Raw genomic sequence first — 16,043 nt, 5'->3', positions numbered from 1 at the left:
CCCCACTGTGCTTTCAAGAGACATTGAATAATAGGAAAAAAATCTGCTTTCCTTATGCATTAAGTAAATGTAAACAATAAAAACTCAAAACATTAATGTTCAAATAAAAAGTTAAACATTCAGAAACTATTTAAAAAGACGCCTTAATGTGAACCATTTTTGTCACATCTTATTGAATATTGAATCAATGTCTCTTTAAAGCAGGGAAACATAATTCAAACCATTACCATGCAACACAACAGAAAGCAAAATATTTTAATTAGGATTATGATGTCCACCATGCAGACACCATGCAAGGCATTTCTTCATTTAAAAATATTGTATCAAATTTGATACATTTTGAGATTTAATTAATACCTAAGCGTTCCTATTGCTATTGATTCTTCTTGTAGGATAATTCATTAGTTGTCATCAGCTTTTTAGGATCAATGGCAGTTTGAAAGAAGCTTTTGAAAAGGTTGGTTCCAAAATAGGTAGGCTGGGTATCAGATTTCAGGCTAACAATGGACTTGCAGTAACCTGTGAAATAGTGCTGACTGGGGGATGTTCAGATATATTAATCATGAAATAATGGAATTACATGTTAAGTCGAGTTAAGTAAAGGGTGACATGCTAGAGACACATATGTTTTTTTATCTTTTATTGTTTCATGTTTTGTCTCGATTTATGAAAATCCATAATTATTTGTTCAGCCCTTTGACCATCCATATAAGTTCAAGACATTGTTTTGTTTTACTTTTTAGATATTTTGAATAATAATAGTTTTAAAATTTTACAGTAGCTGCAGTTTGAATATGTTGGCAATGTCAGAGATTCCAGCAATACTATAACAGATAAAGGGCTAATTCAACGGCTAGTTTACAGTAAATGAATTCTAAACTAACAATTATATTAACATAACAACATTAATAGTAGTAAAATAAGTGTATGTGTTATCAAAAGCCATTTAGTGGACCAACTGCCAAAGCTTTTTACCAATTTAACAGACAAATATTATTCATTTCCCTAACAAAATTCATGACTTACAGGTTCATAAACTGGCTTCCACATTATTTGTAAATCCAAAGAGCCACTTGATGCAAATATATCCTCAAAATCTGACAGATCTATTTTGTTCTCACAGCAACACTTAACATCCTCAAAATCATTCCCGGGATTTTGCAAAAACCATAGCAACCATGCCAGACTAACCATATACGTATATCAGCCAGTGCATGAGTTATCAATATCCAACCATTTTGCAGAGAACCAAAAAAAATCTTTAAGTATCCTAAACACAAAGACGATTATCTGTCCCTAGTTACAGACATAAAATCTGGATACCTTCCAATCATGTGTAATTATTTTCATGCACAATTGTTTGCCACCAAATTTCCCAGTCTTTGCCAAAAATTTGCTTAAGTACATGTGTCTATCACATTTGTTAAAATACCGTTAAACAGTGCCTCTTCAGTTAGGCCAATTATCTATGAACTAGTACACTGGTTAGCCGTTGGGATTACTATATTTATCAATTAAAATCTTTTGTGTTAAGATTGGTGCTTTAAGAGATAAATAAGTAATTACCATTCATCAGGATTCAAGAACAATGCATTCATTATTTCTCAAGACTTTGTGTTTATCTATGAATGGAATTTAGCAATTTGATAGGTCACTGCATCTTTGGCAAATTTACAACTGTGATTTATTGTCATTTTTTGTCACTATAAATATCTCAAACTATGTATAAGACTAATTGATTTATATTGTTCCAACTATTAAGTGGCTTCTTAAGGAGAGTAAAAGTTGATTATAGGACAAACACGTAGGGAAATTTGTGAGTGAAAAGAAGTAATTTGTATTTATGTTTGCTATCATTAATGTTACAAATGGATATATGAATGACTGTTGGTCAGTTAAAAGAATAACAAGTTTGGTTCTAGTTGCAAGTTGAAATATGGAAACAATTATTTAAAAAAACCTGATATTTCTGATAGAAGCACTTGCCTACTTATCCTGAAACCTGATACCCGTTTGAATAAATGAGTTTTCAAAAAACAAATTTTCTAATATTTATCACAAAAAGCTAATTTGCTAGCATGAAAAATGCAAGAACACACTTAAGATATCCATTGTCAAACACCAGCACAGTCATTCATTCACAACTTCCAATAATTCACTCAATTCAAGTAATTGCTTCAAGGCATATCAAGGTATGCACAATTTGTTCATCTGATGGGATGTCAATATATTATAATAATTTACAACTAATAAAACAAATCAGATGGCTTTCGGATGGCTTGTGAAATACGTATTTAGTGTTGTACATGCAACTTTGTATACCAGGTATGTGAATTAGTTTTTGTTATTTTCTGCTCCAAACAGGAATAGAGAGTTTAAACATGTATTTATTAGATTAAAACTGGCCAAGTCAAATGATACACACATATTTATGAATGGACATCAACACTTAGTCCTGACAATGGATTTCCTATCCATTCTTTTCATGCACAAAGTCATTTCAAACAAAATCCTCTATGTTGATCAAACAGAAAATAATACCATCAAAATTCACTTACATTTCGCTCCAAAATGAGCGCCTTCAAATCATCGACGCTGCTTGCCTGAAGTGGGGAACCGATCAGCTTAGCATTGGCCTCGTTTATGGATGACGTCAAAGACCGTAACTCTGTCTCGTACTGCGCCTGCTGCTCCACCGCCTCTCGTAATTCATCCCGGTCAACGCGAGCCTGCGTCAGAAGTGCGTTGATCTCTGCTGCAAGGTTTGTATTGTGCAGATGTGATTCCTCGCCAACTGCCGCATGAAGTTCAGCGTGTTTCTCAAGGACGTAAAGTGCTTTGTCTTTGTGGCTTTCAATATCAGAGATGAGGCTCTAAAATGAAGTAGAAGAGATTTACTGAACTAGATTTTCAGCTTCAAGTACCCCTAATTTGTGAATCAGTCAAGTCATCGCTCCAAAGTTGAATTTTCATCTTACCTACCCAATTTCACTTACATATGTTTAAAAGGTCTTTGCTTAATGCTGATACGAGTTGATATCAAGTTAACCCACAAAACAACACCAGCTCAAGAACATTACTTTCTTGTCACATAGACCCTTCACAGGTTAGAAAAAAGTGAAAATGGCTAAATGCAACCAGCACAAAACAAAAACAGCCTATGAATAACTCGCAGCCTATTTAGGTTTTATGCTGTTTGCTGCCTCAATATCTGAGGGTAAGAAATGATGGCTTAAGAATTAAAACTTACATCTTGTAAGAAGGACCTTAAATATGATTTTCTAAGTGACCACAAACACATCAAAGTGCATATCTGAGTGGTAAACAGTTAACCTACTTCCTGCATGTGTAGCTGATCTTTCAAGGTCAGCGAGTCGTCGCGGACCGTCAAATGTGCTCGAGTCCTGTCCATCCATTGCTTTATCTCGTCCAGCTCCCCTTCAAACTCCCTTATCTGCTCCTCTACGTCCTCTAGGCCGTTGACCTTATCCATGGTGTGGGCTCGAAGATCAAACGTCTTGTGACTCAGCTTTGTCAGACGCTCCATCTGGGGCAGCGTCTCACACAGCGGCTCCATCTGTTTGACGACTGCGTTGAGTTGGGAGAGCCTCCTCTGCTGCTGCTCACTCTCTTTGAGAAGGCTCTGATAATCAGGAACGAAACAATGCTCTAAAAACATGAATTTGAAATGGGCCGTGTTCTGTAAAAAGGGCGTTTAATGCATGGGCGTAAAGTATTGTCCAAGATTGGCTGTGCAGTCTGCACAGGCTAATCAGGGAGGATACTTTCCACTTTTATGATATTTTCTGTGAAAAGAAAGTCTCTGCTTTGCAAAAATCCAGTTTAGACGTAAAGTGTCTTCCCTGATTAGCCTGTGCATTAAACCACCTTTTCCCAGAGCACGGCTCAAATGTATTACTTAGATACTCAGGATCAGAACATTTGATAAGTAGTATAAGTAGTTAATGTCAAGAAACTAGCTTAACAAAAAACTTAAACATGGCTAGGATGACCACGCTGGGGCAAGTTTAATTGCTTGGCCTTTTCTGCAAAAAGTCAAGCTTTAAAGGTTATGAAACATATTTAACCAACTTCTGCATATCATGTTCACTAACTCTTGATTATAATAAATAACTTAATTTCTACTCAGTTGTCCCCCTTGGCCAATTTAGATGGCACTATGAGATGGAATATCTTGAAGATTGAAAATCAATTTGGCATCAAATAGCTATATCAGAAAATAAACTTGCTTTTGAAGTGTATAAATGGAGTTTTCACATAAGTTGCCAAAGTGCAATATCAACTCAGCTATACTGCAATAAGACATTTTCAAATTTATTTTTAACAATGCTGCTTTTGTGCATTGAAATTAAAGTTCAGGATGTTAGCTTAATGTTCTGTGCATGTGATATAGTTTAGTGTTTATCATAAACTATTGATAATTTTTCAATTATTATTTCAAGGTAATAAATCTCCAAATAATAAGAAATGAACAGTCACTAAAATTAAGGTTGTACTTTTATGTGTATATATTTACACAACCCAACATCACAACCCTGAATATAGAATAAATAAAGATTGATGGTTTTTAATTACATCATCTTTGCAGCTGTAAGCAAAACATTTAAATCAATACACTTCTTAAAAGTATCTTCTTTCATATTTATTTGTTTCTGGAACTATACTGTTATACAGTCAGTTTTGACCCCACTTTTAAGTTTTAACATATGAGGAAAACTGAAAGGTCTTGAATTATTCCCGTATGACTCTTAATTAGCAATTTAGCATTTCAAGTTTTGTCAAAGAATCTTTAGTAGGTTTTGCAAAATCACAGGATCCAGTCATATTATACATGTATGTACTTTTCTAGTAATTTCAGTTATTGAGGATTGAAGGACAGATTGATGAAACAATGGATGAACGGAGTAAAAGGCAATCATACAGAAAACATATAGATGTGTATACCATAATATCATCATAGAATCATATGTACTTTTTGAGTTACGGCAATTTTTCATCTTTTGCAGATGGCCAAACAGAGGGATGAACAAACTAAGAAAGAGATTGATAAAACCTATATAATGATGTGTATATCAAGTTTCATTATAATATCTAATGTACTTTTATAGTTACATGATTTGAAGTAATATTCTATTTTTAGTCTATTTGAAGAATGAAAAATCAGTAACACCTATCGCAGTAGGTGTGTGTGTTTTCAAGGGGCAAAAACGCCCACATGTTGACAGATGATATATATAACGTTTAATATAGGCTGTTATGTTTCGCGAAGTGTTATGAAAGTTGCGTGAAGCAGTGGAAGATCTTTGGTTCCAGAGGACACTGATTGGAATCCCAGCCATATCAGTTTATTTTTTCAATTTTTTTTCTCACTATAAAAATTAGTTAAGACTATTTAAATTATTAAAGATTTTTAAGCAATCATATTTAATGACATTTGAAAAAAAAAATTGTTCGCCATTAGTTTGAATATATGTTGGCTTATATATTTCTATTAACTTATTTTCTGAAATAAACGTCAGATAATATTTTTACATACATATATTTTCTAAAACTGCATTTCCTACCCTTTCAAATGATGTATACATTATTGAAGTACACTTTGTTTTAACCACCCACATTAATACGTAAACATCGTATATGTGCTCGACATTATAAATTGCAAGGCCATCTTTGTTTATCTTTGTTTATTCATGAACTCAATTTTCAATTGCACAGTTGCCAAACTCAATCCTGATCGGAATTGATTTGTAAGTAAATATTGTATTATTTCATAGTGATTTTATAATATTAATATATTTTAAACTGACAATCAATTATTATGAAATTAATATACATCCTCCGGTTACCTCATATCGAGCGGTTAAGGAAACAAATAAAAAACTTTTCTCTTACCTTCTTATTGTGAACATAGAGCACAAACAGTGGGACGGACAACTGGATATGTCTACGTATGAATCCACCAAACATTTGAATGTCATTTTTATTTTACATCCCAAAATGTTGAATCACAAGTTGCACAAACACAGTGTCTCATTAATTCATTCATTTTGTAGTAAGAATACCTCTTTGGTGCTTTGATTTTAAGTCATCTAGATATATTTCAACTATCAACATGACTATATGATATTGAATTTGTTTGAAGGATTTTTATTACTCCAGTGTTTATGTAAATAATTATCACATGCTTGAAAAACCTTTTTTGTTACAGCAAATTCAACAAGAATGCCACCTTTTGTAACAGTTTATGTTACATAGTCAAATCTTGAATGTAAATAATTGATAATACATTCATGTGAACCGAAACAAATATTCATTTCAAAATCCTGTCAACATCCTACTTCGAAAAACAAAATAAAAATCCGTTCCACTGAATTCGCTATTTGCCTTCACCTTTCCATTGCGTAGGTTCTCAATCAATCAATCACTGATTATGGCCAGTGATACATGCCTTTTGAATTCTAGCAGAGTAACCAAACCCAAGAGAATGTAAAGGTGTTTTAATATGCAAATGTCTTTAATCTTTATGGATCAATACTCATGTTAAATGAAATGCTTGAGTTAGATAGTTATAACAAACTGTATATTAAACTTTTAAGATAAAACATCACACAAAATTTCCCATTAATGGACATGTTAAAATGGTCATAGGTATACAAGTTCTTCAGTTCTTCATGATTTGTAGCATGCTCAATGTTGTCTTATGTATACAGTATAGTAGAGAACATGTTGATTTATTGATCTTTGCCCACAAAAGACTGAACATTCAGTATTTCTTCTAGCTTTGACAAATATTGATAATAATGCTTTTTGCGTAAAGTAAACATACAGTCATTTACTATATCTACTCTCAATGTAGTCTATTAGGGTAACTAGCCTGAAATATTTAGGACATTAAAGCTACAGAACAGTTGGTCATGAATGATAACTACTGTAACAATTATCTTTGTACAATATTGACCCTATTCTACCTTTGTATTGAAAAGGTTCAATTCTTACGTAGAGTCTAATAGCAATGTTTTCATTACAATTTAAACAGAAACATGATCGAATCTGCAAGTAATGGCCTGAAGGCTCAAAGCAAACTTTTATTAACCCTTCACTTTCAAACATTTATAATTAAGCATTTTGCCCCATTTGTGCAAAAAGGTACCATGAGCTTTTTAATTTCAATGTCACATGGTACCTTTTTGCACCAAGGGGGCAATTTATTGTTTTCATCAGTTACTAAAAAAATCCCTAATACTGCAGTCTCACCTTATTTTGCTTTAGTTGATCACGAACTCTATCAAAGTCAACGTAAGTAGGCCTGATCTGCAGCTGGGCTTCTGCGACACTCAGCCATCGCTCCAACGTCCCGCAACTCTCGTCAAATTCCCGTGCAAGTTTCTCAGCCTCTCTCAGTTGCAGAGTTTTCTCCCCTGCCCTAGTCTGAACAGAGGACCAGAGTCGGTTGGTGTCAGCGAGCGCCTTCTGGATTGAGTGTTTCTCCGTGGGGTCCGACGTGTGCTTGATGAGTTCGCTGCCCTTGGTTCGAAGGTGGTCCAACTTCTGCTTGAATGGCACAAATTCACTGACCAGCTCCTGCAGATATTTATGAACAGTGTAATTAAAGTTATTAAAAAAATAATTATTATATTATTTAAGTTAAATTTCCGTTTAACGTTATCCATTGAAATCTTAGAATGTTAATATTGTTTCTTATATTATTACAATAATTTGAAGATTTGCTAGCATCATAATTTAAATATTTTCCTGGTTGCATAAACAAACATTTGTATGCATACTAAGTTCTATAAATTAAACAACTTGGTCATATTACTTGGTTTCTTACTGACATAAGGAACTCAAATGTAGCAGAAACGTCTTGCTTCTACTTTTTCTTACAATAGCTGCCAGCCTTCTTAAAGTGCCAGTTAAGTATATTATGCAAATGTTTTCTTCTAAGGCATGTGACATGTTAAATTTATGCAGCTGTTTTAATTAGTCTATTTAAGATTCATGTTAAATGACCACGGTTGATTTGCTTTTCTAAATTACAAACAGAATTATTAAACTTGAACATGAATATGTGTGTTCTTTTTGTGTCACTCGCATGTTGGCAATCTCAAGATGTTTCTTAGGTTTTTGACAAAAACAAACATGGTAAAGTACCATTCAATGTTTAAACTGAAGATTTTACATATTCATACATTTGTGACACCCCAGTGTTGGGTTATGTTTGAACAAGCATGGCAAATAAACAGGTGGGGTAAGAAAGATTAACCCATAAATGAGGTAGTAGACTGGAAATATTTGCTTACACATGCATTTTAACAGGACCTCCAGCATGTTACACAAATCAATATACTTGAGTCAAACGCTGGGAGAATGGTATTTTTGGTTTCAAGGAAGTCTCTTCTTAGTAAAAATCCAGTTTAGGTGGAAAGTGTTGTTCCTGATTATAGGGATAATACACGTTTTCGAGGGCATGATCATCTGCGGGCCCTCGAAAAATCCGTTTCTGCCAGAGTGCGCAGCACGAGGGCAGGAACGGATTTTGAGAGCGCCCGCAGATGCATGATCATGCCCTCGTAAACGTGTATTTTCGCCATTATTGCATAAACAAATCACACATACCAAAATAAATTAAAATAACATTGAAAACAATGTTTTGTTCATTCGACATCGACAAAATAATTCGATTATTTCAATACAGTTCAAGGTTGTGTTTTACATATGCCTCACTCGGTCATCATCCGAAATGACGAGGCTTTACCTTCGGATAGGCAGTTTACGATTTAAAATGTGTTTAAACAGTGGATTAATGCAAAGTTGAAATGCAGCCTCGCAAATTAAGAAATGAGGAATTATTTTGGAATTTACAGCAGGATTGTTGAAGGTACATAATCACTTAAATTTACAGCATAGTCTTTTGAAAGTGTTGAGTAAATGACCTTAACTTCATTGACGTTGCCAATATAATAAAGCTGTTGACAAGAGAGTGCAGATGGTATAAGTTGAAAAGTGGATTGAAATAGGCATTGCCATTATCCCTGCATGCATGAGGAAACTGGTGCTTATTCAGTTCCCCATTTATGCTTGGAAAGTCGTCGAAGGCTGGAGAAGGGAAGTAACTGCGTGTGGACCAGATTATGGATATGAAAAACACATAACAGGGCTTGAACGGCACATGAATCGCCTTGTTAATGCACGATTTCTTCCGTTCAAGCCCTCATTTTGCCAAGTTTCTGCACCCCACCAGAGGGCATTATACAGTCCAACCTGTCAATAAAGACCACTCAAGGGATTTGGTCGTTGCGGTCTTTGTTCGCAGGTGGTCTTTATTCGCAGGGTCAATCGAAACTTTGCAAAATATGCTAGTAGTTTTTTAACAGGTACCTTATCTATGTATGTGCTCTATTGTTTAAATGTTTGAATACTTATGCATGTATAATGAAATAAAGGACAGAAAAACACACCCGCTCACCACTCTGAATCTTAAATACAATGCTGTTTCTTTTTACAAAAGTCTCGAGCCAGCCATTGCTAGCCTTAAAGTCCAAATATCCTAACTCACACACAAACTTCAAGGCTTTCTCCTGGATCATAGGTCCAGACACAGGCAAGAGCCTTGCACTTGCGTCAACAAACCACTTATGCACTAAGTCATTCACTGACGCGAATTCCGACTCACGCTTCTCTTCGAATTCGTCCATAATCTCATGTTTACGCTTTAAAAAGCTCTGAATTTTAGTTTTTCCTACACCAAGATCACTAGCCACTCGTCTACAACTGTGTCCTTTACCTAACAAACTAATGACCTTAACGCATTCTTCCAACTTCAAGAACTTACGCTTGGAAGCCATGATGGTTAATTTGAACTGACAATTTACTTTTCTATAATCTATGAACGTCTTATTACGGAGAAATTTAAGAAGAGAATGACTATCAAAATGTTTGTCTTTAATAGGCATCGTAAATGATATGAAACCGTTAATTTCCTTAATGAGTTTATGAAAGCCCCAAATTTGTCTTTGATATTGTCGGCAATTAGTACATTAATCGCGAGTCACTTAAATACAAAGGCAAATTTTACACTTTTGACAAACTGTCAAATGCATAAAAGAAGCAGGCGACTACCAATTAGCCATTCATGTTAAATAAACATACAACTGCTATCGAGTGCAATAAACTGTCATTTGCCAATATCTCCATAGCGACCGACGAGTCCACTGGTAAGATGTGTATCACGTGACTACGCAGCGTCCTGTCGGCCATTTTGTTTTTTGAAAGTTGCGAAATCGTTGATTTTTATGATTGCAGTGGTCGTTGTAAGCTATCAAAATGGAGATTTGGGAATGTAAAAGGGTGGTCGTTGGTCTTTGTTCACAGGTGGGCTTTATTCGCAGGTTCAATATATAGTGAAATCGTTCTGGAGGAAATCGGTGTGGTCGTTATTGACTGTTGGTCGCTATTAACAGGCGGTCGCTCGGGCAGGTTGGACTGTAGATAGAGTTTATGCAATAATAGCCTATTCAGACTGCACAGGCTACTCTTGTATGACACTTGACCAGCATGCATTAAGTCTGGTTTCTTAATTAGCAGCTAAGATATGTATTTCTATAACAGGACAGGTTATAATTTTTTCAAGATATCACAATATGCCATTATAGTTTTGTTCTTAGATGCTTAAAGTTCAATACAATCAATTATTTTTTTAATAACAACGTTTGATTTTTTTAAATCCAATAAAATGCATTAGACATGTAAGGCAAGACATTTATTCCATTCCTGTAAAAAGCAATTCATTACCTTGGTGACAGACAAGTCCATGATTATAATTTTTATAAAAACAAATACAATTCACGAATACGATACACAAATCTTAGAACCGGGCAGCTCAGAAAGTACTTAAACACATGACAAAACAACAGAAAGTAGATTGTTAGACTGATATTTCCTATGTTCTTATGGTCTTAGCCACCTGCTGAAATTTGAATGGAAATAGTTTTCAAGTTACGTTACTTACTTCGCACCTATGTCATAGAATTCTTAGGCTTGATTTCGTATTCATTCCTTGCTTTCTTAATTTCTTCCCTATCACATGATTCATGTGAGGCATTCCCCTCAACAGTATTACAATATTTGCCAAATGATTTCAATACAAACTGCAGTAACAATCTTATCAATTGGTGGTACTTTTTTACAGCCAGCAAAATCATAAGGCAACTCAGATGGTGCCAGGCTATGCCTTAATGCAGGTCAAGTTTCTTTTCAAACTGAATTCTAATAAAAGAAATCAGACTTGTTTATGTCCTAGCCAGATTAAGGATTATTTCATTAGTTTTGATAATGTTAATTTTATAAATGTAGGACTTTGATATCTGGCAGACTCAAAGACTTGTGAAAGACTCCAGGAACAAAGACATCAAAGTTTTAGTGGGAACAATTTAAAGCATTCTTACCTCTCTTTTAATGCTTTACCACTTAGATACTTTTTAACCCTTAACCACTTAGATACGTATTTGTAGTCCCATAGAAAGATAAATTTAATTAAAGACCTTTCTTACTAGATTCAAGTTTTATAGGCTTCATTTTTAACCCTTAGTTACTGATGAGCAGCAAACAGCATAAAACCTGAACAGACTGCGAGTTACTTGCAGGCTTTTCTGACTTTTATGCTGTTTGCACATAGCCCTTTTCACTTTTCTTCTGAGTGGGAAAGGGTTAAATGCTTTGTTCTTGTAAGACATTTGAACTCAATTATACAATACATACTTATGAAATAAAAGTTGGCGTAAAAATAAGGGACAACATTTTTCAAGTTAATGGAATTGTTTGTTTAACACAAGCCTCCTAAAAACAAAAATCAAGTCTAGGCAGAAAGTGCCGTTCTGCACTGACTGCACAGGCTAATCTGGGACAACACTATTCATGCATGCATTAAGCCCAGTCTTCTCAGAGCAAGGCTCTAATATCATTAACCTTTGCATGCTGGGAAATTTGGCGTCTGCCAAAATGTCGTCTGCTGAATTTCTAAAATTAGCATTTTCTTTGTGTTTTTTTTTTTCAAAGAATACTATCAGAATAGCAAACAGTGTGGATCCTGATGAGACGCCACATTCTGTGGCGTCTCATCTGGATCCAAACTGTTTGCAAAGGCCTTCAAAATTCGGTTCCAGCACTGTAAGAGTTAACTTGCTGACATAAGTAAATTTCTCCCATATTAAAAGCCATATGAAAGTATATAGATATTTCAGTCAAGAACTAATAAATTATTGATCACAGGTCATTCAGTAATAACTTCGGCTAAAGAAAGCACCCATTCACATTTGCAATATAGATGTTTACAAATATTTATCTTCTAAATTACACTTGGTTTATGAACCTCAAATCTATTCATCATCAGTAAAGACTTTGTGTCACATCAAGTCTGAATTTGCAACACATCACAACTTGCTGACCAAATGTCAAAACAGAATATTATCTGATTTATTATTATCTAAAGATATGATTTCTTAGGATCAACAGGTATGTTTCTGCAAACCAATACTGACACAAATAACTACAATTATTATTGACTTGTATCGATTTGTATTGAAAAAACAGATCTGTTCAATGTATTAAGTTATTCAATTAAAATACAACCACAGACATAATCAGTTGTGTTTTTTTTTCTATAGCATTAGGCAAAAAATCAATTTAAAAACTATTAATGCAAGTATATATTTGAAACTTTGCAGATAGTATTTTAAAGAAATTAACTTCCAACATGCATATGAGCCGTGCCCTGTGAAAAGGGGTTAAACCTTTGCATGCTGGGAAATTTGTCGTCTGCTAAAATGTTGTCTGCTAAATTTCTAAAATTAGCATTTTCTTCGATTTTTCAAAGAATACTATCAGAATAGCAAACAGTTTGGATTCCTGATGAGACGCCACGTTCTGTGGCGTCTCATCTGGATCCAAACTGATTGCACAGGCCTTCAAAATTCGATTCGAGCACTGAAAGAGTTAAATGCATGTCCATAAAGTTTTGTCCCAGATTAGCCTTTCCATCAAAAATGGATTTTTGCTAAGAAGAGACTTCACAGGCTAATCGGGGACTACCCTTTACGCACATGCATTAAACCCCCTTTTCACAGAGCACAGTCCATATTCATTTCATATGCAACTAGGAATGTTTCACAGATACTCATAATGCCCCCTACACTGGTTTGTAAACAGACAATCAACTATACATGTATATTCTTCAGTGGAGAAAAAGGGCCATACTGCTGCCAATACTCTTTGCAGCAAAATCTCTTTCCATAACCATCATCTGTACATTAAGGTCATTAAGGTCACTATGTTGTGACAGACTGAGCAAGATTCACTAGTTTCAAGAAATTAAGAGCAATTTGAAAAAACACAATTTTGAGACTATATACTCCATACTAAAAACACAGACAAAGGGCCATAATTGTGCCAAAAGTTGTACAAAGAAAAAAATCTTTCATTTAAGTATCTAGAAATGTTGAAAAAAAGAAAGAAACTATAAAGGTAGCTTATACCATGATTTTGACAAATTTGAAATGGATGATAAGTCATTTTTGACCAGAGGGTTCAAAATATGGTTCTAAGCCACACATATTCTATAGTGGAGAAACAGCTCTGCCAAAACTATTAGTGGTAAAAACTCCTTATGTTACAATAATTTTGAACATTAAGGTCATATAACTTGGAAAGTTTGAGCAAGATCAATGCCAAAAGATCGAAGCAGCCAAAGTTCCTATCTGTGCGTTCATCTTCACATTTAGGTCATTCAACTGGGAAAGTTTGATAAAGATCGACCCATCAGTTAAAGAGGAGTTTACAACAGGCTTCGATAAGTATAGACAAACATACATATAAGTTTGATGCTTAATGCCTGCGACTCTGTGGGGGCATAAAAATGCTCATTTCAAAATATTTAACTTTTTTTCTACAAGACACACACACTATTTAACATTCATATTGACAAACCTGCCACTTGTATCCTCATTAAATCCTTTAGAAATTCCAATTCAGACATAAAGCCATGCAACAGTAGCACATTTAATTCCACCATAATTCAGTTATCACTTCTTTCATAAACAAACTATCAATTTGCCATAAACAATCCTCAAAGGTCTCACAAATTTATGTCAAACAAAGCCCTTGAAAATTACCTGGGTTCACATCTATACAAATCTTGATTTTTAAACACTCAATTACTTATGCCATTATTCAAACATTACCTTGTGAAAAATGTTCTAATTTGGTCCTCTTTTCAAAACCTATAAACTCTTATTTGCATAAAACAGACTCAATAAAAGTATTGAACTCTTACTACAAGATTGCCCATGGAAAAGACCTACTATAACAAAATCATTTTCAACAGGCACACTTCATCCAATAAAATACAACTTAAGACCTTTTTGCATAAAAAAACAAACAAGCTGATTTATTGATTTGCTTTGATAATGCCTCAATCTGGAACCAATTGGTGACGTTTTATCATCAATCTTAAATAAAATAATGACATACAAAACATAGCTGTGAATTCTTAAGATCGTTATCATTTAATTTCAATTTAACTTTTGGTATAGATTTACCATCAAATCGTATCCAATAAATGGGTACATATTCCTTCATATTCAGTTAAAATTTACCCAACTTTTAATAAATATGGGGTCAATGTAATAAAGTAGATTGAAAGATTGTTAATACGAACAATATGTTGCTAAATTTAATTGGACAGACTTGAGATTTTCATATGGTTTATTATCGTCATGGTTTTCGATAAAAATGCAAATAATCCTGTCCACCTGATTCAACCGTTGCTCAATATTTATAACATTTAGTATTCAGTGAATTGTTGCCTGAACCAAGTTGTTATAAGGATTGCAAAACAACTATATATTATTACTGATTTCAAGAATAAAATTCAACGAGACACATTTTTTTACCCGTTTATTTCAAAACTGGGTTCAAATCCTGAAACCCTCATATGTGAAAACTTTAAAAAAATTGAAACTCCTAATATATGGCTTGTTAATGAAAAGTTCTATTGTGTAGTAGTAATGATTTGATTTACAACAGTTCTTCTTACTTAACTAGATTGCAAAATTGTTAATAAAAATTACAATAAAAACTGTATATGAAACGTGCATTTAACCCTTTCCCACTTAGAAGCAAAGTGAAAAAGGCTATGTGCAAACAGCATAAAACCAGAACAGCCTGCCAGTAACTCGCAGTCTGTTCAGGTTTTATGCTGTTTGCTTCTCATCAGTATCTAAAGGTTGGAAATCAAGTCTTTAAAACTTGAATCTAGTAAGAAAGGACTTCAATTAAATTAAACTTTCGATGGAACTACAAATGCATCAAAATATGTTTCTAAGTGGTAAAGGGTTAAATTAAGTATGATGTAAGGAAACATTTTCCTTCAAAGATTAGTGGATCCAGGATCAGAACCAAGAAAATGAAGGACACATGACAAGCATAACAAGTATCTTTTTTTACTCTAATATCGTAGATAATCCCTGGTTAGCACTATTCCATGTCTGAATGAGATCCACAACATATCCCCCAAGGCAATTAAAATATTTATGTTGTGTTGAATTCCATTCACAAATTTACAACCAATATATTTGCATAAGGAACGAATTCACAACCATTACATATGGATAAATTAGGTTATTTCTTCTTCAACCTCGGCTCAAATATTCCGTTTATTTAAATTGAAAGCTGATATCAGTTTGTATTAAGAAATTCCATACTGGAAGATCAACCAGCCAGTAAGAAGTTTTGATTTCAAAATGCATGCAAACTCTCAAATGTCGCACAGAGAACTATAAATATTTACTTGTTTCAATTATTTAATAAAACTCTTACACAAACTCATGTAGGCAAGTAATGGATCCTTAAAATAAATATGTGCCATGCTCTGTGAAAAGGGGGTTAAATGCATGTACGTAAAGTGTTGTCCCAGATAAGCCTGTGAAGTCTACACAGGCTAAACAAGGACGACTCTTTATGCTTTAATG

The 16,043-nt window shown here is 34.1% G+C and overlaps 1 protein-coding gene across 2 annotated transcripts in view; it reads right to left on the bottom strand.

The window, feature by feature from the left end:
- LOC127873262 (muscle-specific protein 300 kDa-like) overlaps window positions 1–16,043 on the bottom strand; it is a 229,236-nt gene that overhangs the window by 66,168 nt on the left and 147,025 nt on the right. For both annotated transcript variants that reach the window (XM_052417036.1, XM_052417035.1), the window contains 3 exons: window positions 7,276–7,602; window positions 3,338–3,643; window positions 2,559–2,873 (listed from right to left, as the gene is read on the bottom strand). In XM_052417036.1, the coding sequence (XP_052272996.1) occupies window positions 2,559–2,873; window positions 3,338–3,643; window positions 7,276–7,602 (948 nt within the window). The remainder of the gene's footprint in view (window positions 1–2,558; window positions 2,874–3,337; window positions 3,644–7,275; window positions 7,603–16,043) is intronic.

This window comes from Dreissena polymorpha, chromosome 3, assembly GCF_020536995.1.
Source record: "Dreissena polymorpha isolate Duluth1 chromosome 3, UMN_Dpol_1.0, whole genome shotgun sequence".
NCBI lineage: Eukaryota > Metazoa > Mollusca > Bivalvia > Myida > Dreissenidae > Dreissena > Dreissena polymorpha.
Note: the sequence above shows the minus strand (reverse complement) of the source record. Positions and strands in the feature narration are given on the sequence as shown.